General features: G+C 35.8%; 1 protein-coding gene across 2 annotated transcripts in view; it reads right to left on the bottom strand.

Annotated features, from left to right (window-relative positions):
* Positions 1-26,589, bottom strand: part of TMTC2 (transmembrane O-mannosyltransferase targeting cadherins 2) — a 478,556-nt gene that overhangs the window by 127,143 nt on the left and 324,824 nt on the right. For both annotated transcript variants that reach the window (XM_077111531.1, XM_077111532.1), the window contains one exon: positions 20,285-20,406. In XM_077111531.1, the coding sequence (XP_076967646.1) occupies positions 20,285-20,406 (122 nt within the window). The remainder of the gene's footprint in view (positions 1-20,284; positions 20,407-26,589) is intronic.

Here is a 26,589-nt window from a genome sequence, read left to right as displayed (position 1 = left end):
AAAGCAAATGGCAAGCACACTGCCAAACTGAAGCATTCCAAAGTTCCAGCAGCATAGTGGGCTAGTTGAAGATTGGCATTGATGCAAAATAAAATTTTCTCTTTCTCTCTCTGACAGTAAGGGAAAAATGTGACGGTTCACAGGAAAATGTGGAACAGTAATGGGGAAAATTTGAGTACAGAGGTGACATGGTGATGGAGAATAAATGTTTGAACTTCCTTGCCTCTAGATAGACAATTTAATAGTAGTTTGGCTCAGGGCTAAATTATCACTGTCAACAGCTAAGACCTTCCTGACCTTGGGAGGAAAAATGTGTGAGGACTGCTGCACAGCACTCACTACACTGCAACCCCAAGTGCTGTTCATCATATTCTGCAGCTTAATTGACACCTGAGCTGGCAGGTTTATCTGAGAGATCTAAGAACTAAGTAAGTCCTGGAGACTGAAATGACACCCCCAATTATAAGAGCATTTTTACCAAAGCAGTGCAGAGGCATATAGGAGGGCAGCACAGCTGATTTGGCAGCATTCCTTTCGTAACTGTTATAAACATAGAATCATCTTTGGAAGGAAGGTGTTAACCTACTCAGCTTATCAAAATGGGCTGCATGTATCCTTTTTTTTTTTTTAGATGGTGTCATGCCACGGGAAACACAAATATAGGGGAAAAAATGCTAGTAAATTATTAAATCATTTGAAGCTGTTTTTAATGACAAAATAAGCACGGATCCATTACAAAAGAGAAATAATGACATAGAGGGAAGGGAGGCTTGGGAATCGAATAGACCTGAGTTTTGAGCATCTCCTCAAGGATGATCCTTACAATAGCTGGGCTACTCGGGCTAGTTACTTAACATCTCTGGAAACTCAGTTTCTTATGGGATAATAATATTGGTGCCTCCTTATAAGGTTAGTAACTGAAACAGCGCATGTAAAACTCCTAGAACACGGCCTAGAACTTTGTAAGTGCTCAACAAATGTTAGCTCTTATGATCTTTATATAACAGGAACAACAATAGCCACAACGCAATTCTTAAGAGGTTTATTTCAATTTTTTTTATTGACTTATTTTTTTTGCATGGGCAGGCACCAGGAATTGAACCCGGGTCTCTCGCATCGCAGGCGAGAACTCTGCCTGCTGAACCACCGTGGCCGGCCCTCTTAAGAGGTTTAAATGACATAAAATATATTTAAAAAGCACAGCACAGCGACACATTGTGAAAACTCATAAATAAATAAAGACACTTCCTTTCTTAGCCAGACCCTTTGTACTTAAATCTTTTTACCTAATAAAAATGCATGATTATTTTTGATATACTTAAAATAGCGTCCCTGTAACACACCCACATGAAGCGCTTTGTGATCCAAAACACTTGATTTTCAACCAAACCATCTCTTGTTCTAGAGTGTCTTAGAAAACAGAAGGCAAAGTTTGCCTTTAAGGCTCAGGGAATTTGAAGCAAAGAGAAAACAGAGAGAATTCTGAAGCTTGAAACTGAAGTTACAGGAACCACATGGGTGGGGCTGCTATTGATCGGAAGGGAAACCCTTAAATACTGGTGATGGCTTAAAATATAATTACCCCCAGAAATATGGATTTTTCAAAAAGCCCATTTTCTCTCTGAAGTGCTGACATGATTTGGCCAGCTCAGGTTACAGTAGATTACATAGTCCAGGCTGCTACTAATGTCAGAATGATAAGAAAGTAGTAGAATTCTATTTGATTCAAAATAATGCAACAAACACATTTGCTGTTTCAGAGAAAAATTTTTAATCAAGATGCAATTTTATTCATATCTGTAGTACTTCATCTATCTTTCCTGACTATAGATGAATATTTTAATATTTATTTCTTTTTTAAAAAATGTAATAATTAAATAAGAAGAACTGGGTGGGCAATGGGTGGGGATGGGGGTGGGGGACAAAGGGAAGTGCAGGAAACACTCAAGGAAGACACTGAATTAAGCAGAAAGCTACTGTCATGAAAGATAAGTATGAAATCAGGTAGAAAAAGCAGTTTGGGGTGTCACTAGATTAACCTGATCAATGATTAGATGAAGTTAGAACAGCATGAAGAGACTAAACCATGAGCCTCAAGAAGGGCCAATCATAATTAATCATATTATCTTTAAAAAAGACTTCATGCAACAAGGCATAAAGGGGCTGTGATCATCACAGCATCGAGGAGCTTAAAAGAGCATAACTAATCCCATTCATTTTGCAAATAGTTGGATTTAGATGATGTCATTAAGAAAAAAAGTATTGCTTGGGTGCTCAAAAATAATTTCTTAAATGTATTCTAGTACTGTGGTTATTTTCATAGTTGTTACACACTGAATTTGTGTTACACACAATAATGTGTTACACACTGAATTAGTAATATTCTGTTAAGTTAAAGTTCATACTTCCGAAAATCACAAATACACTTCAGTATATATAAAAATCCTAAAAAGAAAAGCCTGCTTCTTCTATAATCTTTATCAGTGTAAATGCAATCTAATTAATTCCTGTAGAAAGTATTTCACATTATTCACCTTTCCATTGAATGTATATATCAAGACAATTCTTAGGTAAAATATAAAAATATTATAATTCTGATAAAAGACACTGTTCTTTCTGGCTGCCACGCATCATGCTTCATGAAGGAAGAGAACACAGGATTATCTTTATTCTGTTACATCTGTCAAAGGGACACACACCCATTATCATCTCTACCAGTGTTCACGAGATTCTATATTCCCTATGAAGTAAATGGCTTATATTGCATAATCTTCCAGGATTATATTCCTAGGCTATCAGAGTAAAACAGCTGGCCAGAGGCTCATAGTCTATTATATTGTTAAATTTGGAAACAAGGGATATTTTCAATTTCGTGCTTTCATTCCTATCTTCTAAGAGTGATGAGTAGTTTTATATTCATAGGATTATCATATCATTTTTAGACACCTAAAGAAAGAACTCCTTTTACAAAGATGCTATCCAGTTATTTGACCCTTTGAATTCCTTTTTCAGTCTCTTCTCAATCTTGAGGATCTCTAATATTTTTAACCAACAGAAGGAAACTATAAAATATGTCTTCTCACTTTTTTCTATTTTTATTGAATAAATAGTAAATTTATTTATTTAAATAATTAATTGTAAAAGCATCAATTCTTCTTCCTTTTTGTCTAACTAGTCATGTAAACCTTCAGCATTGACATTTACTTTTTCAAAAAAAAATTTTTTTTGATTCTTTCTTCTCTCCCCCTTTCCTTCCAACATGCAATACCGAAATAATTTATTCATTCAACAAATATTTATTTATTGCCATATAAAGTCCTCCCTAAGTATCTAAAAAATAAATTAGACTGGTCTGATACCCTAGATGAGCTCACAGTTCAGTGGACAAGATACACAAACAAACAAAATAGCTAACAATAACATAAGGTGATGTACCACCTGTTATGTGAGCAAAGAAACAGAATGAACTCAGTGTGGATGGGTTGTGGTGTGTCAGTGATGGCCTGAAGGAAGGTTATATGGGACTTGGGTCAATCTTACCTACAGAGTAATTTCATCCACATTCATTCAACAAATATTTATTAAATAACTGTGTACTAAGCACCAAGCTAGTGACGGTAATGAACAGGCAGAGTCTTTCCTCTCACTGCCTATAAAGACAAACAAAAGTGACACAGTTGCGTGCAGCTACCATGTGCAATAAGAACCCTAGAGAAGTCATAAGGCTGCCCAGAAGAAATCAGTTACTATTTCACAAATGAAGGAGTGACTGAGATGAGTCTGGATGGATGGGAGGGACTTTGCCAGGTGGAGAGGGTAGAAAAGGAATTCAGACAGACAAAGCAGCATGTTTATAAAGACAAATAATGACGGATGAATATATGTAGAGAGCTACCAGAAGTTTAGTATTGTGGGAAGCGACAACTGATGAGGTTTGAATAAGGAAGGCTGTGGTGAGACAAGAAATGATACTCTATGCCATACAATGACACATAGATTTTACTGACTGACAATAATGATATTGTTCTTACTGTAATAGCTAACATTTATTGAGCCCGTACAATATGCATATCAGGAAGGGTCTAATGCTTTACATACATGCACAGTCTGATTCAATCTCTCAACAACCCTCTTAAGAAGAACTATTTTTACTTTTGATTTAGACATGAGAAGAATGAGATAAAGAAAAGTTAAATAATTTGACAAAGGTTAGAGAGCTAATAAAAAGCCAGGCAGTCAAAAGCCAGGACTCACAGAGGTATACATCCCTTGTAAGGTGATGGAATGCTAATGGAGAAGAGAGGCTAGCTGCATGATCAAATATAATTTTTCAAATATTTGCTTCCATATTTTTAAAACTTAAGAAAACATCTGCTGAGCATTTACTACATATAATACACTATACCTTGTTCCATGGGAAAACAAAAATACATGACATGCCCTATTAAGATCTGGGCTTCTCAAGGCATTCATACATAAATATAGACATAGATATAGAGAAAGAGACAGATATAGAAATAGACAGAAAACTGCGGAGCAATTTCAAAATATATAACATACATTTAGTGCAATTACAGCGAGAGAACAGAGCAGAAGAAACATTTGAATAATGGTTGAATATGTACCAAAATTAAAGACAGACATGAAATCACAAATCCAGAATTCCAGGAAACCACCCAGCAGGAGCATCTTGTAGTGCTAGAAAGTAAGAAAGTCTCAAAAGGAAAAAAAACTATATCAAAAACACAATGATGGAAATACGTTTAAAGGGACGACAGGTATCAACAGAAAGAGCTCCCAATGGCTAAAGCTGGAACAATGTGAGCAGTAAATAAAGTACTGTGATTATAACCTAATATATAAAATACATATCCCTGAATCCACACTAACATAAATAAAAATGGTTGAATAAATAAACAAATGGGGTGAAAGAAACGCATCTTCCATACAGAAGAATTCCACATAATTTAAATAGACATTCTGCCTTTAAGGAGGGGAACACAACTCCCCACACTCATTAAGTGTAGACCGTGTACAGGAAATTTTGTCCAAGAGCACAGTATGGAAAAGGAGGGGAAAATAGAGTAACTTTCCAGCAGAGAACCCTAACAAAAACTACCTCAAGCCAAGTCATCCAGGTGAACATAAATTGTGGGAAAGCATACTGACAATATGTACCCTTGATATGCTATGACGACAATGCCACTTTATCTCTGTGTGTCCCTCCTAAAAACCAGAACCTCAGTCTAATTAAGAGAAAGACATCAGCCAAATCCCAATTGAGGGTCTTTCTACCAAATACCAGACCAGTACTCCTTAAAATTGTCAAGGTCCTAGAAAACAAGGGAAGTCTGAGAAACACTCACAATCAAGGGGAAACTTAGACAACATGACTAATTAGGATCCTAAACAGTAAAAGGACATTAGGGAAAAACTGATAAAATCTGAATAAAGCATGGACTTTAGTTATAGTAATGTATGACCACTGGTTCACTAATCGTGACAAATGTAATATATTAATGTAAAATGTTAAGAACAGGGGAAACTGGGTTTGGAATATATGGGGACCCTGTGTACTGTCTTCTCAATAATTCTATAAATCTAAAACAAACAGTTTTAAGAATATTACTGGACCAAAATCCCTGATGCCAAAGCCACAAGATTTTAGCCTTTGCTTGATCTGAGTTAAAAATATTAAAATTTTTTTAACATTTCCTCTTTTTAATATGTTTGAAATAGTTTAAGAAAACAAATTCGCAAGGTAAATATTTTTCAAAAAACGAATGTGACTCAAACTGCTAATTGTGGAAAGATGAGAGCATTCCAGGCATGGGAAAGTTCCCAAAGTCATAATGACTTCCTCTATGTATCAGTGTGTACAAGAAATAAATAATGGCATTTAGTACAGACACGTCACAAAAAAAGTTTTAAATATTGCACTGAACAAATAGTATTTCTATTTCAGGAATTAAAGACAATTAAAGCATAATTTTGCATCTGTTGTAAATTAATAAAATGAATTTTCTTTTTCAAAATTATTACCAAAATTTAGTGACCATGAAAAAAGTTATTTTGTTCTACTAGTTATTCTGGAGATTAAGAGCATGTCCTCAGCCACACTACAACATATCAACCTGGAGATCAACTCGTTTTTGGTTTGTATTTGTACTTTAAAAATTGCTATTTTTAGAGCAGCAGTAGCCCCAACACGAATAATTACATTTTTATTTCCAAAATTTCTACCTTCACTTTCTTGATCATCTTATCCCCTTGTAGTAGCATCTCTATCCTGACTCCTTGGAATTTTCCTATATTTCTGACCACCCAATCACACTCAATTTTATGAAGTTCTGAGATGCTAATGCTTAAGAACTTTTTATTTTAAAAGATAACTGGAAAACTATGCTGTCCTACATAAGAAATGCTAAACTACTTGGCAAGGAAGTTTAAAGGTGATATGAGTCTCACTAAATGGTCTGCCAGTTGACAGGTAGAGAGATTGCTATCTCTTTCACCTACATGCATTTTTAAAACTTCTCTATTCTCTATTACTCACTATCTTCAATTTGGTATACTGTAAAATTCCTCAAAGTTCATTCGACAGCACATTCTTTCCTCATGATGATAAGAAGTTCACCTTGATAAAAGGGGTTCCATGGCTGAGTACACTTAAGGGGACTTTAAATATAAGGAGAGTTTCAGGGTCTTTACTGGCTAATATGTATATTAACATATTTAAATAAGGAAATATAGTATATGAAAAGTCATAATGACTTCCTCTGATGTATCCTTGTATGCAAGAAATAAATAAGGGCATTTGGTGCAGATATGTTACAAAAAGTTTTTAAATATTGCACAGAACAAATAATACTTCTATTTCAGGAGTTAAAGACAATTAAAACATAATTTTGAAACTGTCATAAATTAATAAAATGAATATTTTCAGAGAACATCTAAACATACTAACATGATCCATGGAACACATTTTATACAACACTGCTTAGTAGGCACAATCAAAGCAATAATGAGAGTGGGAAAATCTTTTTGGCAACCTTAAATTCCACCATATTAGAAATTCCCCAATTTATTCTCACATAAAAGCAATCCTTGCCAAGTAACATTATTTATTAAATCAGCCTTGCTAATATGTAGTCAAAGCAAAGCTATCGAACACATTAAGTGATAAATATATGAACATGTATCAAAACTGTTGAAGTAGTAAGGGGGATAGGATGTGTTCTAGTTTGCTAGCTGCTGGAATGTGATATACCAGAAAGGGAACAGCTTTTAAAAAGGGGAATTTAGGGCGGGCCGCGGTGGCTCAGCGGGCAAAGTGCTTGCCTGCTATGCCGGAGGACCTCGGTTCGATTCCCGGCCCCAACCCATGTAACAAAAACGGAGAAACAGAATACAATAAAACAAGAAAATGTTTAAAAATGTTTCCCTTTCTTCCTCCTATCCTTCCTTCCTTCTCTCTGTCTTTAAAAAAAAAAAAAAGGGGAATTTATTAAGTTGCATGTTAACAGTTCTAAGGTCAATATTAAAGTAAGGCTATAGAAATGTCCAATTTAAGGCACCAACAAGAAGTTACCTCCATCCAAGAAAGGCCAATGAAGTTCAGGCTTTCTCTCTCAACTGGAAAGGCACATGGCGAACATGGCAACATCAGCTAGCTTTGTCTCTAGGCTTCTTGTTTCATGAAGCTATCCCAGGGGTATTTCCCTTCTTCATCTCCAAAGGTCTCTGGCTGCATGGTTTCTCTCTTCTCTCATGGATCTTGTGTCTTACATGGCTCTTTCCAAAATGTTTCCTCTTTTAAAGGATTCCAGTAAACTAATCTAGACCCACCTGGAATGGGTGGAGTCACATTCCATCTAATCAAAAGTTAACACCCACAAGTGGGCGAGCAACATTTCCGTGGAGATAATCTAATCAAAGGATTCCAATGTACATTACTGAATAGGGATTAAAGAAATGTTGCTCCCACAAGATTGCATCAGCATTAAAATATGGTTCTTTAGGGTACATAATCTCTTCAAACCAGGACAGGATCGAAGACCCATCTTCTAAAAACTGGAAATGGATCAGAGACAATAATTACCACTTATGGCGATTGCCCATCCAAAGAGGAAAGTGGAAAATAGACACTCCCTGGAAAACATCTCGGGCCAGAGCAATATATTTCAATGTAAACCTATACCTACTGATGTACTCTCTTTGAGATACGCAAAGAAACCTTAATCAGTAATTTTTTGCTACAAGTGAATACATTTCAAGAAGAAAGTCTATACCCTTTCTAGCAACAGGCTGTTTCATCCCAAGAGATGAGAAATAGAATAAACTATACAGTAGATAATATCTTTGAGTTCCATTCTTCATGGACAAAAATTTCTCTCTATGTCTAATATATACCCGACCTATTTCTCTATTCCATGACATTATAATACATGGCTTTATACAATGTTCAGTGCCTGTATTAAAACCAATGTCACATGGCTAATGTCAAACCAAGCAAAGGATCCTTTTGTGTGTTAATCCTTCTGCATATTGCTGTCTCCTTTCAAAGAAATGTTATTACAGTGCACAAGGAATTACAGTATACGTTACAAAGAGCCTCAATTATATGCAAAAATGACAGTCCTATAATTTTAAACCTTTTAAAAGAATTATGCTTTCTACTACAAAGAGAAATAAATTGCTAGGCAGGTAAATGCCAAGTGCTCCAGATGCAACTCAGAGTTCTTCTATCAGTTAACCAGGTAAAGGTCATGTCACTGAGGCCCCTAATCCTCCACCCCCTTCAGGTTAGAATATCACGATGTTTCCTTCAAACCTTAAAATTTGAGAAAATCTATCTATATGTACACCATATTCTCCTTCTTAAAAAAACTACATTTCAATTAAATTTAAAGCAATTTTAAAATTCACTATTACTGGCTTTTTCCTTGTAACTTTACACATATAAACATTTAAATCCCTTTTACAATTATCCATGATAAAATTCTTCTTTTTATTTAAGGAAAGTCATGCACAAAAAAATGCCTTTTCACTTTAGAATTACATTAAAATAAAATCTGAAAACTGAATGGGGTTTTGCTTTAATAACGTTTGTGCAATCCAAAATTATCTATAGGCGTGTATGTACATGAGGCACCATGTACTCAAGTCTTATCATAACACATCAAATGAAAGGCTAAAGAGCCATTTAAATACCACAGCTTGGGGGTAAAAGAAGGGGTAGTATGATATAACGGACTTTGAAGACAGACTTGATCTAACTTCTATGAATCACAACTAGCTCACAGGGAGGCAGTGGAACAGCACATATAAAACACCGTGTCTGGTACATGATAAATAACAAGAGCTATTTCAGGAGATGCTGTGATTGAAACCACCACCGAAGAGGCAGGATAGCGGGCTGTGTTATGTGTTTTATTTAATTCTTCATTAGGTAGGAAAGCCACAGATGACTTATGAAATGAATAAGAAGGTCAGACCATCCCAGAAGCTCAAGAATTAGAAGAAAATTAAGCTGGGCCCCAAATTTACTCTTTTAGGAACAAGTGAGGTTTAAATAAAAACAACAGATATAATCCACTTCTCCACAGATCTCATGTTTCAGGCTGTTAAGGATCATGGACCTCAAAAGTAATGCAGGTGATGAGGAGAAAATAAAGACAAAAATATAACTAAATAATGGGGGGGAGGGTATGAGATGTTTTGAGTGTTCTTCACTTTTATTTTTATTTTGGAGTAATGAAAATGTTGGGAAATTGACTGTGCGGTGGTGAATTCACAACTAAATGATGATACTGTGAATCATTGTATTCTTTGGATGATTATTTGGTATGTGACTATCTCAATAAATTTGCATTAAAAATAAAATAAAAAAAGAAAAGCAGCTAGTAGGTTAAAAAAGAAAGTAATGCAGGGAAATGACAACTATGCCATTGATTTGAGAACATGTCCACAGATGTGTTGCTTTTGAATCTACTTTTGAGATGTATAGATAAAGATAGAGTTATATGCTCAGACCCAGAGGCCACAGTATAAACAGGTAATCTACTTTTGAAAAGTACTGGTCCCATGCACTTGGGAGGAAAGACATTTGCTTTTCAAAATGCATGTTACCTGGACCATCTTTCCGAAGGGTAAACATGGACTTAAACAAGATGGTGTTTAAAGAAGGAGAGCCTCTCAAATTTTCTTCTATTTATTAAGAAAAAAAGAACCAAGCCTGGAAAACATAAAAGATAAAAGCAGAGTTTATCTTACATGAAAATGTTTCCATTCTTTATTCTGCAACATGAGAGTCAACACGATGGACTAGAAAGAATAGCAACCTGGAAGTCATGGAGTGTAGTCACGTAGCTTAGTGCATATCACTGGGGCTAATTTTCAAATTAGAGAACTGTGAAAAGAAAAAAGTAAAAGCCTATGAATTGCATTAGAGACAATTTCCATGCCTATAATGGAAATTGAAGAGTTCGGAAATAAGATTAACGGACCCACATAATGGACCTTTCTGAAACAAAAGACATTTCCCCCAGTTGTGAGCAAGGCAGGCCACAGCTGGAGCAGCTATGCATGGCTTTGATTATGAGTCAAATAGATGGGACTGAAGACTTTTGGAGCCAAGGAAAAGCCATGTTGGTCTTTGTACCATGACTATTTATTATTGAGCATGAGACAAATTTCAGGCTCAGTAAATGTCTTATCAAGTGCAAATTTTAATAAAAGATTGGCTTTTTAAGAGTTCCTGCAAAAATGCCAAGCTATAATTAACAGGCACACCCATTTTTTACCTACATCTGTACAGAAACATGGGATATATCAGAGTAAAGAGAATTATGAGCATCTGACCCATTATGGGCTATTTGAATTGCATTAAATAACTACATATGCAAAACAAACAGACAAACAAAACAACAACAATGAAATGTGAGTTATTTTCAAGACACTATAATCTTATTTTAAAAAGTACTACCCCTATACGAAAAGCTAGCATTTTCTTTCAAATGCTGCAGCACGTATACACATATATAAAGCAGCTAATGTTATTTAGATGACTTTTAAGGCCAGAGAATTTGAGTATTTTAATTTTTATTGTTCCTGAAAATATCTGGCAAAAGAAAATATCTCTAATGATGCCTTCCACTAACTGATATATCAAAACAGAATAAATTTAAGGACATTTTGAAGATTAAATTTGGATTCAAAGTTTGGGAGTTTCAATTGGTGGCAAAAAAAGAGTATAATCATAAGACTGATTCTAGATCATAACATATATATCTTGGGCAGGGAGGAGGTAAAACAAATGAACTACCAAATTCACTATGTTTCACAGAAAAAAACAATACAATGATAAGTATATTATCCCCAGAATGCCAATCATAATGTTTCTAGTAAGGCAAACTTCAAATAAAATTATTGTATTGAATAAAACTTTCCCTTCCATTTCATTCAATATTTCAGTAGTATGAAACATATGCTATTATGTCTTCCCTTTTCATAGAATGAAGTTTGCACCTTAAATTGGGCGTGCCTAAAATAATCCATCAGAACCACAGGAAAAAGTACTTTTTTGTTACTCTCATCTTCTGAGCTAAACTGTGCAGTGATTTTAATAAAACAAGTTAAACAACTCAAATGTTAGTCAATACGCAAAACAGAAGGGATTTTGCTCTAGAGAGGACTAAATGAAAAAATATATATCAATTTCAAATAGTAATAGTAATTACAGAAGACTCAAGGAAATAGACAGCATTGCACTTCCAAGATAGGCTATGCCAAAACCATTTCTGCATGGGGTAAAGAACTTTTCTATTGGACTTCAAGTGTTTTCACACCAGACCTTTATGTAGTCCAATTAATTCTGGCTAGACACAGAAGTCTGGCTGAATGCTTCCATGCAGTAGCCAAAATAAAGGTTTTCTGTATCAAGAATTATTGTCAGAGTCTCCCATATCCTTCCTGCTCGCCTACTAATATAAACCTGGAAAATAAGCTAACAGCCATATAACTTAGTATAATTTAAGTCAATATTAATTTCACTGGTTCACAAAAACTGCAAAAGTTTTGGCTTAAATAAATTGACCAGGGCAAAAAGAAAGAAAGACAAAAATAAAAAAATAAAAACAAAGCAAGTATGTGCAAACAACTAGAGAGCCCACACAGCTTTAGAAACAACTATAAAATCATCTGAAATACTATAATGGAAATGTTATTCCTTCCTTTCCCTCTTAATGCATGCCCAATTTTAAATTCATGGCATCAGCCCTAGGTAACAAAGTTCAAACAGGGAATAAATCACAATTTTAAGCAGAGCAATTCAAACTCGCCTCGTGTTCAGTATTTTAATTGGACATGACATTGGTATGAAAGTTCCATATATTTTAAAGGGATGTCAACTGGGCCCAACTATATTTAAACACGGAGGTTACCAGTGACCCTAAGGCAGAATTCTTCCTGAGGGTGCCCTGAAAAATGTGTTATAGAGTTAAAATGTGGGATGTAAAAGTGCCAATAGCCTAAAACAGAAGCCCTATGTCCCTAACCTATCATGCCTAATAATAAAAATACATTTAAACACTCAGACTAAACTAGTATTTAAAGATAATACCTAAAGATAAGTTATAAAACATGGAAAACAGGGTCCTCTTTTTTTTTTTTTTTAACATTTTGGGTTACTTTTATAATCTCTAATCAGTTAGAACAGGTCCAGCAAGAAAAAAATAACTTCACTTTTAAAATAATTTAATACAGGGTAAAAATTAATGAGAACCAATTCAGAAAACCCTGAGGTTAGAGCCAATTCTACTCTTTAATAGCTGTGTGACCCTTGGGGTTGCTCCTGCAATCTTTGAAACTCAGATTCCTCATTCATATAAGGGGGTATTATACATCCCCAAAGGGCTGTAGTGAGGCTTCTGTGAAATAACATGTCACGAGACGCACACCCTCCTGCTTCCACAATCCTTTCTGTGGTCTTGAAGGGTCACTCTTCCATGCTATAATTGTGCCACTCTCATTCATTTATTTGGCATATATAATTGAGGGTTAGAACAATACCTAACGTGAAGTCTCAATATATGTACTGAACAAGCGAAAGGATGAATGAGGAAATGAGTATTGGCCTAAAGCAAAGAAAGATTAAAAGTCATGGGCCAGCCCTTAAATTCGTTAAAGAAGGGAAATGCACGAAGGCTGGCATAGAAACAGTTACCAAGACAATAACATACTGCGCAGTGAAAGAGGTGAAAAAATAAGCAAAAACTTGGTCTCTGCCCCACGTCCAGTGTCAAAAAGACATCAGTTTTTGGCTGCCATTCAATTCGGGAAGTACCATGACAGAGATACTAAGACCAGTGCTACAGAACTACAGAGAAAAGAGAAAAATAACCGCTTGCAGAGCCAGGCAAGATTTCACAGAGGAAATGAAATCTGAGTTGTCAGAGAGAGGGAAAGAACATTTCTGGCAAAGGAATAAGAAAAGAGTTGACCTACAGAATGTGCCAAAGCATTTTGGGAAACCTTAAATCTCTTTGGACTTTTCTAAATACTATAAATGCTACACAAATTCTTAAAGAAAACCTTCTAGGAAAAAAGGATTAATGTACCAAGATTCATTCTACTGACTATAATAAAAAATACCAATAACCAATATATATTTTACTAATTTGTCTTACAAAAAATACAATTTTACCTGAAATCCTAGTCTACAGCCTAAGTCTGATATAGTTGCATATTAGTTTTTACGTATCTTGCTTTGAGTTAGCTTTGATGAAAGGCTAAAGACAACACTCCATTTCTTTTCCTCTTCTCTGGAGACTAGTAGCCAATTCAATTTTATTATGTCTTATTTAAAGCATAAATATGTCAAAATTAAGCATATTTTCCACTTTGCCAACTTCATATTAATGGCGTATTACCAGGCCAAGAAACCCAAAATTAGAAAAAGACAATCCATTGGGATCAGAAACTTGCCAAATCTCATAATTTAGAAAGAAAGTGTTAAAGATGGTGTGAGGTTTTGGCACTATTCTAATAGGGCTTGTAATTCATTCCATAATAGGGCTTGTACTTCATCTAACCAGCAAGTCGGAAACTATTAGATTCTTGATGGGGGGAACATTAAAATTTGGATTATGATACATGGAGTTATTCCTTCCTTCCACATATTTCAGTAAAATAAAACTTCTAAATCTTACAGAAAAACATCTTCTGAAAAGAATAGTATCCTTTAAGATCATATTTTGGTACACCAAACTTAAAATGTTTAGCGTTGAAAAGAAAAATCAAACAAATAAGGACAGTTTCTATGTCCAGAGTACTGTCAAAGTCTAGACCTATCAGGAATTATGCTTATTTACAGTTTCAATTCTTTTCTTTTCTAAATGACATTTTTTTTTGTAAATCTAGCATCTGAAACCTTTATGGATATTTTTTTGAAGATGGTCATTATATTAATCTCAGTTAAAATGTTTTGATTTGAATTCCATAAAAATATTTCAAAAATAGTTGGAACAAGAGGTATATGAATTCTACACATGAGTGGAGCTGCATGAGTTACCTTCTTAACAGGATAGAAACTGGAAAAGGTTTTCTTAAGGCAAAACAATTGTTCCCCAGGTGATTAAACTAGACATATTATGACGTTGTAAATGGTGGAAAGTGCAACTTTCCCATTCGTTCTGAGCAATTTTCTCCCTTTCCTTTTCTCCGTTTGTTGGACTGCCTGTATTGATTTATTACATAATTTCCTCTTCCACTTATTCTACTTCTTCATCTATTTTGTTTGCTGATGGGAAGATCTCCTCATCTTTACTCTCCTACCCTTCAAATGAAAATTGCTTTGCAATCGTATGTTTAATTTCTAAGATCTCTCTCTCTCATTCTCTGATTAATTTGTTTCATGGCACCCTGCTTCATGAAATGCTACATATTCTCATCTCTTTCTAAAGGCAATTATTTAAGTTTCTTCTGTTCTCTTGGGTTTCCTTGTCCTACTGATTTAATTCTATTCCTTCACATTTGAGACTTTCCTAATATGACCAATGGTTTTGGTTTCCCATTGATATTTAAAAGTGAATTAACAGAAGCCAAAGGGATGTACCCAATGGACTTTGCAACTGGATGGATTCACTTTTGTATGTCTGATTTTGGTGTCAAGCATTTATAGTGGGAACTCCAAATATAGGGAAAGCTTTTGTCTAGTTCAGTTTCTCCAGACAAGAAATCAACAGTGTCAAGGGCTGGTTGGGGTTTAGGGAGAGGGGATTTTATCTAGGTTGCTGGTGTGCTGTGTGGGTAGGAAAGTATGTTGAGGATTGGAGCCCTCCATGGGAAGACATTCAACCACTCCTCTTTTCAGTCCTCTTTGCACTCCTCCTTCAACTGCACAAGCTGTTCCTGAATCCTGGACTTCTATCACTCAATTCCTCCACGGATATGAGCCTCCTTTCTCCTGACTTGGAGGACAGTGCCTGGTGGTTGGCATTGCACACATAGGGGAAGATCTGATTGAGCCACATACAAGTTATAACTGACTATCCAGTTTTACTCCCCTCACTTCTACCTCTTTTATACCAGTAGCCTCTAAGGGCTGGGCAGCTCCAGATATTTTTCCCTCACTATCCTATTCCAAAAGTCCTTTGGATTATGATTTCCTTTACTCTGATAAATCTACCATCCATTTTCTGACTTACAAAAATTAGTTTAAGTATCTTATCCATTGAAGTGTCCTCTCTCATTCTGTTTGTTCTTGTAGGGTAATTCCTTGTCAACATTTTATGTACTAGAACTTATTCTGATTCACACACCTATATAATTATGAATTTCCTTCCTCACCATTTTTTTGTACCTCACTCAGTAACTCTTTCTAGAATTTGTGTTCTTTTGAAGAACAGCCTCAGTAATTTCTTCAAAAAAGCTTATTAATGAAGTGATTTTTACTTACTTTTATGATCTAGAAATTTCCTGATACTTCAAGGAAAGTACATTCATAACCCAAACATCAAGAAACAGAGGATGGTAGGGACAAATTTCCAGTAGACCTTTTATTCATTTTTTACACAGATCCCATGCTGAGACAGAGAAACCATATTGTTGCTATCTTATACATAATGCAAACTTAGTATTTATTATCCTTTCACCAAGGGTATGAGATTCCTTGCTAACTAATTCCTAGTCTCACATTGGCCAAATGCCTTGTCTCCTATTCAAACAAGACTGGAAAATAGAAAGAAAGGAAAGGTACAGGAAAGAAAGGAAAAGAAAAGAAGGAAGGAAGGAAGGGAAGAAGGGAGGGAGGGAGGGATGGAGGAAGGAAGGAAGGGGGGAGGGAGGGAGGAAGGGAAAGAGAGAAAGAAGGAAAAGAAAGAGAAAGAATGGGAAAGAAAAAAGAAAGGGAGGGAGGAAGGAAGGAAAGGAAGAAAGGAAAGAAAGAAGGAGGGTAAGAAGGAAGGAAAGAGAAAGAAAGAAAGGAAAGGAAGAATGAGAAAGAAAGAATAGAAAAGAAAAGAAAAGAAAGAGAAAGAGAAAGAAGGAAAAAGAAAGAAACAAAGAAAGAAAGAAAAAGGGAGGGAGAGAGGAAGGGAAAAGGAAGAAAGAGGGGGAAAGGAGAGGAAAGGAAGGAGATCAGGAGGGAGGAAAAGATAGGGAAATGAAAGAAAGACAAAAGAGATGGAGGGAGGGAAGAAAGAAAGAAAATCCCCATCCCACTAGTGGCCACAACTGATAAACTGTCCACCGCAGCTGCAGGATCACTGCTGTTATTGTTCTAGTGTTTAGTTAACTCCTCACATCTGGCTAGTGGGAATTTCTCTGATTACCATCTAAGTTCAGCAAGGCACTAAAAGCATTTTTGTTAAATATACTAAGCATATCTGGATATTTTTATTGGGATTTCTGATTACAAGTCTATATATACATTTTTTTTAACTAGCATCTTAATGGCATCATAGAAATGATACGAGATAATTCTAAATGTTTCATCTACAATCTTCAATAGGAATTCAAATGATGCTATTTTTATATAATCATAAGATACTACCTTTTGTTAAAAATGATATGGCATGCAGAAAAAATTACAATCAATGCAAGCTAGGGTCTACAGTTAACAGTACCGTTGTAATATGCTTCCATCGAATATAGCAAAGGTAACATGCCAAAACTAAATGACAATAAGCTACGGATATGGGGGGGGATGGAATTCTTTGCAGAAGAAAAGGAAGTGTCCTTATATAGACTGTGGTGGCGAAGGCATGGCTACATGATTATACCAGAAACCAGTGATTTTTCTTTTACTTAGGTTAGACTGTATGATGTGTGAATAAAACTGTTTAAGAATGGACAGAGAGATGCAAATGAGGGAGAAAATGTGGTGAAAAAGATGGACCTATTCACTGTCAGTGGGGAAACTGAGAGGGGCAGTCCCTCTGGAGCACAGTGTGGTGGCTCCACAGGAGGCCATACCATATTGCAACCCTGCTGCTAGGTGTAGACTTGGAGGAAGTGAGAGTGTGGACAGGAATGGACATTTGCTTATAGGTGGTATGGCAGCAGTGTTCCTGATAGGCAATGGATGGAGGTGGCCTAAAGGTACATCAACTGAGGGATGGAAGGGAAAACTGTGGGGTATACATACAATGGTCTACTGAGAGGCTTGCAAGAAGGAATGAAGTTCTGAGGCGTGCAACTAGGTGAATGACCCTTAAGGAATGATGTTGAATGAAATGTCAGAAACAAAAAGACAAATATGATCGTGCCTCACTCATATGGAATAACTGTAATATAAAAACTCAGAACACCAAAGTTAGGAGCATGGGTTATCAGGTTGGGTCCTGTTGTAATGTGTCCTAGATTGTAAGCTTTTACAGTAGACACATCTATTTCAGAGTCGTAACTGTTATTCCTAAATTTTGAGATGGTAAGTTCTTTATGTATAACCCAGTCATTCCCTGGAACTTTGGGTTATTTGTGTGACACCTGAGACTCAGAGTTACAGCTTTGAAGCTATGAAAATCAGCATTATCCCATTCGGCAACTGTTAAGAAAGCTGAAAATGTGATCAGACTTTGACTAGAGATATGAATGAAGTTGATCTGGACAGGACTAAGGTAAATCAGAGTAGAAGGTAAAGGATGATATGGTCCATAGTTCAAAACTTCAAATTCTCTGAGACCAAAGGAAGAGATGTTTATTTGGTACAAAATTTATGTTTTGGGTAACGCATTATCTAATTTAACTTGTACACCATAATTACATGGGATTTTGATTAGGGAGTGAGATTTGTTCGTCTGTATAGATTAGTGTGATGATTCAATACATCTCAGAGTAATCTAGGCAGAGAATAAAAAAATATTCGCAAAGTCCCCCTTGGGAGACTGGGGAGAAAGGAGAAAATATTCAACTTCCCCATCTGGAGAATTTCTGATATTCTCACAAGTGGTGGGGTCAACCAATTCTATAGGCTGAGCCCTCGATCTTGGGCCTCGCCCCTGTGAAATTTATTCCTGCAAAAGCAAAGCTAAACTTCGCTTATGCATAAGCGAAGTATGCATAAGAGTAATTATGCATAAGAGTCACCCCCCAGAGACATTGCTCACATGTGGCCTCTGTCTCTAAACCAACTCGGCAATTGAACTCACTGCCTGTCCCCCTATGTGGGACATGACTCACAGAGGTATAAATCTCTGGGGCAAGATGAGACATGACTCCCACGGATGGCCTGGGAACTGGCATCATGGGACAAAGAAGACTTCTTGACCAACAGGGGTAAGACAGAAATTAGATAAAATAAAGTTTCAGTGGCTAAAAGATTTCGAACAAAACTGAGAAGTTATCCTAGAAGTTATTCTTATGGATTATATAGATAGCGCTTTTTTTTTTGTTTATGGTGTATTGGAGAGGCTAGAGGGAAGTACCTGAAACTGCTGAATTGTTTTCCAGTAGCCTTGATTCTTGGAGATGATTGTATAACTATGTAGCTTTTATAATGTGATCATGTAATTGTGAAAACCTTGTGTATCATGTTCCTTTCATACAGGGTATGGACACACGAGAAAAAAATAAGGATACAAAATAAATAAATAATGAGGGAGTGAAGGGTAAAAAAAATTGGGTAGATTGCAATACTAGCAGTCAGAGGGAGGGGTAAAGGGTATGGGATGTATGTTTATTTTCCTTGTTTTTCTTTTCCTGAAGTGCTAGAAATATTCTAAAAATGATCATCGTGATGAATACACATATGTGATGATACTGTGAGGCAATGACCGCATACTTTGGATGTATTGTGTGGTGCATGAAAAACATCTCAGTAAAAACATTAAAAAATAAAAAAGACACTACCGTTCCAAAAATTCACTTAAGAATCAACCTTTCTGACCATTTACTTTGTGTTTATGTAATGTTATTTATTTTCATTAATATTGGAGACAGTTCGGATGGCATAACTAAAAAATAAATAAATACATATATGAAATTCAGACTAGAATTGAAGCCAGTTCTGCCACTTATTACTTTACTTTAAAAAGTTTACTGAAGTTTTTGAATCATTACCTACTGTATAGAATGAATATATTAATATTGCTTTGAAATGTAAGATATTGCCATTTCTTATGGCAATTTAATAGCAACTGTTAACGAAGTTGAAAAAGAGAACGGACTTTGGAAATATGAATGAAGCTGACTTGGATAGGGCTACAGTAAATTTTGACCATATTCTAGGTCAAAAATGGTAGAATACTGGCAATTTCTTATGTTTCAGACTAATACCTCTTTCATGGAACTATGGCCTCCCAGAATTTGGTCACATAGTAAGTGGCCAAATGATGCCCCATTTCTCTTACAGAATGGCTTCATTTAGGAGTTCTAGGCTACTGTGATTCAAGGTCAAAGTTGTATAAGATATTGGCTATTGGGGAATAATCAAACCTAGTTCTACATTATAGAAAATTCAGAGTTAACATTGGCTTGCAGAACATCATCCGTACGTAAATATGGTTATTATAATCTATTCAGTACATAATCATATATTTGGGGCTCTTAATTTATACATTTCCATTAACTTACATCAAGGATCATGATATCTCACGGCTCATCTAGTGCAATGTCCATAGACAAAAATGTGTTATCTTTTCTGTAAGAGTTCTAAATTAGTACTATCATCATTACCTTCTAACAATTTGTGCTATTTGGTTCAGAATGAGTGCTTCAACCTCCATCTACCCTTTTCCATAATGAAAGAACCAATTTCTCAAGAGTGAGGAAGACGGTTACTCACTGTTAGAGCTAACAGTTTTCCATAGGTGAGATGTGCAGGGATGTGGTCAGTCTTGGATCTCAAAGATTCCATGTACCAGTGCTCTGCTTCGGGGAGTTTGCTTAATCGCATGTATGCTTCACCTGAAATGAGAATTACGACGATCAGCCTGAGAACACTGCTTTCCAAAGGCATTTGCTATGCCAGCAGCATCCTCATGTTTATACTCCATGGAATTTTAAACATTGTGCCATTATCTCACTATCTCATTTGATTCCCATAGACGTCATCGCCCTTTCCACATTACAGACGAGAAAATTTGTGTTTGGAAAAATGAAGTGACATGGCTGAAGCCAAAAGTTTAGTAAGAAGTAAAGGTCTGGTTTTTAATCCAGGACCATCTGAGTCCCCAGCTTAGATTTTTTCACCATTTCTTTTATTTTGGGGGGACTGGTTCATTCTTTTTTCTATGAAGTATTTGTTCTTTTAAATTTACATTCATTCCTTGAGCAATTCAAATATTTATAGACCAGCTAGTAAGTGGAGAACACTTTGCAGGCATTGGAATAAAGAAGTGTTACCTGTTCTCCAAGATCTTACAAACCTGTTGACAAATTAAGACTATTTAAAAGAGTTAAAAAGAAAAAAAAAACTGGATTTAGTATTAAAAACAGATTCTATTTTGTGCAGAAATTATTTGCATTTTATATTTTAATAAATAAAGTTTACCAGTTTCATTTGGAAAATCCAATGAATACAGGACCCTTGTCAGACATGCCCAACAGCATGTAAAAAGCTAGTCTGGGGTCTTTCAGCAATCAGTCATTATTTTCAAACTTCACAAATTTTAACCACCAATGACATTTCACTAGCAGACAAGCAGGATAAAAAAATTGGAATTGGAGCCAAAAATATATCAATCGCCTGTTCATTATCATCCTTCCTCACCAGAGTATGGAAGAATATTAAACTGATGGATAAATAACACTGTAAGATTTGTAAATTTAACTTAAATAATATGCTTTTAATCAGCACTGCAAATATAAATGGTACTCAGTTTTTGAGATGAGGCACAGATGGTAACCTGCATTATTTTCCAAGCAAACCTTTATATCTTGACCAATTGTAACCATAATAACTTTTTCCATTTAGAGGCATAATCAGAAGCTTTTCCTAAATTTATTACACACACCAGCCATACATCTTTCCTTCAAAGGAAAAATTAGTTTCCTTTTGTTTTAATCATATTCTTCTTGTATTAACACGACATTGCCAATACAAATGTATGTCACGAGTTGAATTAGTTTGAGTCTCCTAACTTTTTAAATGCCTTTTCCTTGGCTGGTTAGTAAAAAATATTGGTGACAATATACACTATGCACAAAAATGTATGTATCCAAATCTATGTGTTTCAAGGTCTAAGAATAGTCCTTAAGCTATACTTGCATAAAAATGATAGCTGGAAAATGTTTTTCTTCTAGATTTTAAAATGTGTTTGCATTTAAGAATTTGGTTAGATTAAATCACACGCTAAGGCTGTGCTGAAAGAAATACTAAAGTAAATAATGCTACAAAAAAGGCTAAAATATTGGAATGTAATACACAAAAGTACTTATATTAGTGGTTAGAATGGTAGGATTAGGTATGTAGTTTTAAAATTTTTCCTTTAACTTCTATAATAATTTTGTTTTTATTAAAATACCTCCTTATAAAAGCTGAAATACTGTCAGATGATTTTTTGTCACGTTGCATTAACAAATACTTCCAAAAAAAAAAGTAAAACGTCATTTGTCTTAGGGTGAAGTCAGCCACTCAAACAAAAGTAATAACAGATATAATTTATATGGTAATATTGATGCACAACTGGCGTAGAACTGAAAATTTTAAAGTAATGAATGGTAACCTATATCCAAATATTTATCTCAAAAATGGATTCTAAAGTCAGCAAGAAAATACATGTTAACCATAGAGTTAGGGCCTGATTGATGTGTCTGCACTATGGCTTCTTTTTGAATCAACCTAGAATTCTATTTTGGTTTTTCATGTGCTCATAGGTCAACCTGTGGAAGTTGTACAACCATTATATTTAATATAGTTTCTATTTTTCATTCATAAAAAAAATGCAACTAAAAAAATACAACTAGAACAACGGGTAAGATGGTGGCATAATAGGGTGTGTAATTTAGTTCGTCCTCCTGGGCAGCTAGTAAACAGACAGGAACTGTACAGAACAAATGCTGGGGGGATGTCTATAACCAGACACACTGTACATTAGTCTGGAGCAGGTGAAATGACTGAGATCTTATACAGAACTGTAAGTCTCCCAAGCTCCGGAAGCTGGTGACCTTTCCTATGGGCACGGCAGGCTGGTTTCCTCAGGGAAAAAGAAACAGACTCTACTAGAAGCAAGGAATGAGGTCAACCAAGCTCCAAATGCAAAATTATTTCACAAACAAATTTGGACTGCTATAAACAGGCCCTGAGCACAAGTAAACTTGGAGCAAGCACTAAAGGAATTAGGAGTTTTTGCCCCAGCCAAGAGGGGGCCAGGCTAAAGAGGAAAAAAAAAATTAAAACTACAGCAAGAGAGGCTTTTTGAGTTGGACAGCACAAAATACTGGAAAAGTGATGGACCTGGCGAAAAGGGGGCACATAGAGTCTGGGGGTATAGAGAGCTGTGTACCAGCTCTGGGTCTTGACTGGCAAGCCTGGGGGGAAAGGAATTTGGTTCTGAAAAGGTGTTCTGTTTCTTTGTCTCTCTCACTCTCTCTCTTTTACCTCTTGACAGCCCAGTAGATGGAACTGCAGGCATTCTCAGGCTTCAGCAATACCCCAGGCAAGGGTGGAATTAAGGTACATCTGAGAGACAAAGTACTATTCAGGAATGGGGATAATTCACTAACCCTAACAGGCACTTCTTAAGTAGTTTCTACTGGCAGCAAGGGAAGGTAGCTCAGCCAAGTTCCAATTGTGGTTTGAATCCTAGCAGAGAAGAGGCAGGGTGACAAAAAAAAAAAAGTGAAATGGAATATAATAGAATAAATCCAGAGGATTTTGGAGTCTGCCAAGCCCAGAGAACCAGAACCACAGGGTCCAGGGACTGACTCTGAAAAGGGAATTATTTTATTTTAAACTATTCTAAATGGCTCATAAGAGAAAGTTCCAGATATTCTTAATTGCCAGCGGGACCCAGGCAAGGGCTGACTTAAAACAGGTCTGAGAGATAAACTAATGAATCAAATAGGGGAGATAATTCCCTAAAGAGCATATCTTTCCCACTCAAGGGGTGGTCCTCTTTCAGGGAATTCAGGCCCCAGGGAATGGAAAACTGAAGCAACCCTAGCCTGCGTTCTACCTCAGCCCCTGTCTCAAGCATGCCCCTGGCAGGTGGGGGCTGCTGAGAATTAAAGGCATCACATCACTTGATGCTGGTGGGAAGCTGCAGGTTAAAAAGTACCCCTTTGCTGGGCAGGATAGGAAGAGCACAGAGCCTAGAGGCTTCATAGGAAAGTCTGACAACCTACTGGGCCTCAACTTTCAGGGAAACTTGATACTGACTATACCCTCCTCCTGAGACATGGACCTGTCCAGTTTGGGAAAATCTGACTGGGGTCAATCATACCTGAGGAGACCCTGCTTAAAAAAGGTTCCACATAGGCAGGGAAAGAACCAGAAACACAAGATCTGAAAAATTCTGATCAGTTAAACAAAAGCTATGCTAGAGGTCTAAAATTAGTTGAAATGAACACCAAAGAACAGATAGAGAACAAAGCCAACCATTAAGAAAACCATAGATAAAAGAGTGAGAAAACAATCTCCAGATTAAATTAATTAAGGAAATCAAATGCCTACACACCAGCAAAAAAATAACCAGTCATACTAGAAAAATGGAAGATAAGGCCCTGTCAAAGGAAAAAACCAACATTCCAAATGATATTCAGGAGATGAAACAACTAATTAAGGATGTTTGAACAGACATACAAAATCACATCAAAATCAAATCAACAAGGTAAGGGAGGATATGGAAAAAGAAATGAAAGCTATAGAGAAGACATGGAAAATGTAAAGAAGAACGCAGAAGTTTGTAAAAAACAAATCACAGAACTTATGGGAATGAAAGGCACATAAAAAAACAAAGAGATGTACAATGGCAGATTTGAACAGGCAGAAGAAAGGACTAGTGAACTACAGGACAGGACATCTGAAGTCTTACATGTAAAAGAAAGGATAGGGAAAAGAATGGAAAAATATGAACAGGGTCTCAGGGAACTGAATGATAAAATGAGGGCCATGAATATATAGGTTATGGGTGTTACAGAAGGGAAGAGAAGGGAAAAGGGGCAGAAAAAAAATGGAAGAATTAATCACTGAAAATTTCCCAACTCTTATGGAAGACATAAAATTACAAATCAAAGAAGCACAGAATACACTAAATACAATAGATCCAAATAGACTTACTCGAATACATTTAATAATCAGATTGTCAAATGTCAAAGACAAAGAGAGAATTCTGAAAACAACAACAGCAAAGCATTTCATCACATAAAAGGGAAGCTCAAAAGACTACGTGCGAGTTTCTCAGCAAAACCATAGAGGCAAGAATGCAATGGTATGATATAGTTAACATTCTGAAAGAGAAAAACTGCCAACTAAGAATTTAATATCCAGCAAAACTGTCCTTCAAAAATGAAGGGAAGTCTAAAATACTTTCAGGCAAACAGTCACTGAGAGAGTTAGTGACTAAGAGACCAGCTCCTGGCTCTACAAGAAATACTAAAGGGGGCACTACAGGCAGATAGGAAAAGATAGGAGAGAGAGGTCTGGAGAAGACTGTAGAAATGCAGACTATCAGTAGAGGTAAAAAGAGAAAAAAATAAGATATGACATATAAAATCCAAAAGACAAAATGTAGAAGAGTACTGCCTTTATAGTAATAACATTAAATATTAATGGATTAAACTCCCCAATCACAAGACATAGACTGGCAGAACAGATTAAATGACAGCACTCATCTATATGGTGTCTGTAAGAGACTGCAAAAACAGATTGAAATTGAAAGGGTGGGAAAAGGTATTTCATGCAAAGAACAACCAGAAAAGAGTGGGGATAGCTATACTAATACCTGACAAATTACACTTCAAATGTAAAACAATTAAGAGAGACAAAGAAGGACACTATGTATTAATAAAAGGAACAACTCATTAATAAAACACAATAATCCTAAATACTTATGCACTGAGCCAGAGTGCCCCAAAATACATGAGGAAAACACTGACAACACAGAAGGGAGAAGTAGACAACTCTGCAGTAATAGTTGGAGGCTTCAATACACTGCTCTTATCAATGGATAAACATCCAGACAGGAAATAAGGAAACAGACATTTTGAATAATATGATAAATGAATTAGATTTCATGATATTTACAGCACATTACTCCCCACAACAGAAGGATACACTCTTCTCAAGTGCTCATGGATCATTCTCAAAGACAGACCATATATATGCTGGGTCACAAAGCAAGTCTCAATAAATTTAAAAAGATTGAAATTATACAAAACCTATTCTTGGATCATAATGGAATGAAGTTAAAAATCAATAACAGGCAGGGGACTAGAAAATTCACAGATATATGGAGGCTAAACAATCCACACTAAACAACCAATGGGTCAAGGAAGAAATTACAAGAAAAATCAGTAAATATCTCAAGGCAACTGAAATGAAAACACAATGTATCAAAACTTATACAATACAGCAAAGGTAGTGCTGAGAGGGAAATATTGCCCTAAATACCTATATAAAAAAAAGAAGAAGAAGAAGAAGAAAAAAGAGCAAAAATCATATCATGGAATTAACTGTTCACCTGGAGGAACTAGAGAAAAAACAGCAAACTAACCCCAAAGAAAACAAAAGGAAACAAATAATGAAGATTAGAGAAGAAATAAATGAAATTGATAACATGAAAACAATAGAGAAAAAAACTTTGTAAGTTGGTTCTTTGAGAAAATCAATAGAATTGATAGACCATTAGCTAGGCTGAATAAGAAAGAGAGACAATGCAATTAAATAAAATCAGAAATAGGAGAGAGGACATAACTACTGACCCTACAGAAAAAAAATGAGGCAATGAGAGGATACATGAGCAATATATGCTAATAAACTAGACAATGTAGATGAAATGGACAACATCCTAGAAAAACATGAAGAACCAACATTGTCTCAAGAAGAAATACAGGACATCAACAAACCAATTACAAGAAAAGAGACTGAATAGCTCCAAAAAAAAAAAAAAAGAAAGAAAAGTCAAGGACCAAATGGTTTCACATGTG

The sequence above is a fragment of the Tamandua tetradactyla genome, chromosome 7, assembly GCF_023851605.1.
Source record: "Tamandua tetradactyla isolate mTamTet1 chromosome 7, mTamTet1.pri, whole genome shotgun sequence".
Lineage (NCBI taxonomy): Eukaryota > Metazoa > Chordata > Mammalia > Pilosa > Myrmecophagidae > Tamandua > Tamandua tetradactyla.
Note: the sequence above shows the minus strand (reverse complement) of the source record. Positions and strands in the feature narration are given on the sequence as shown.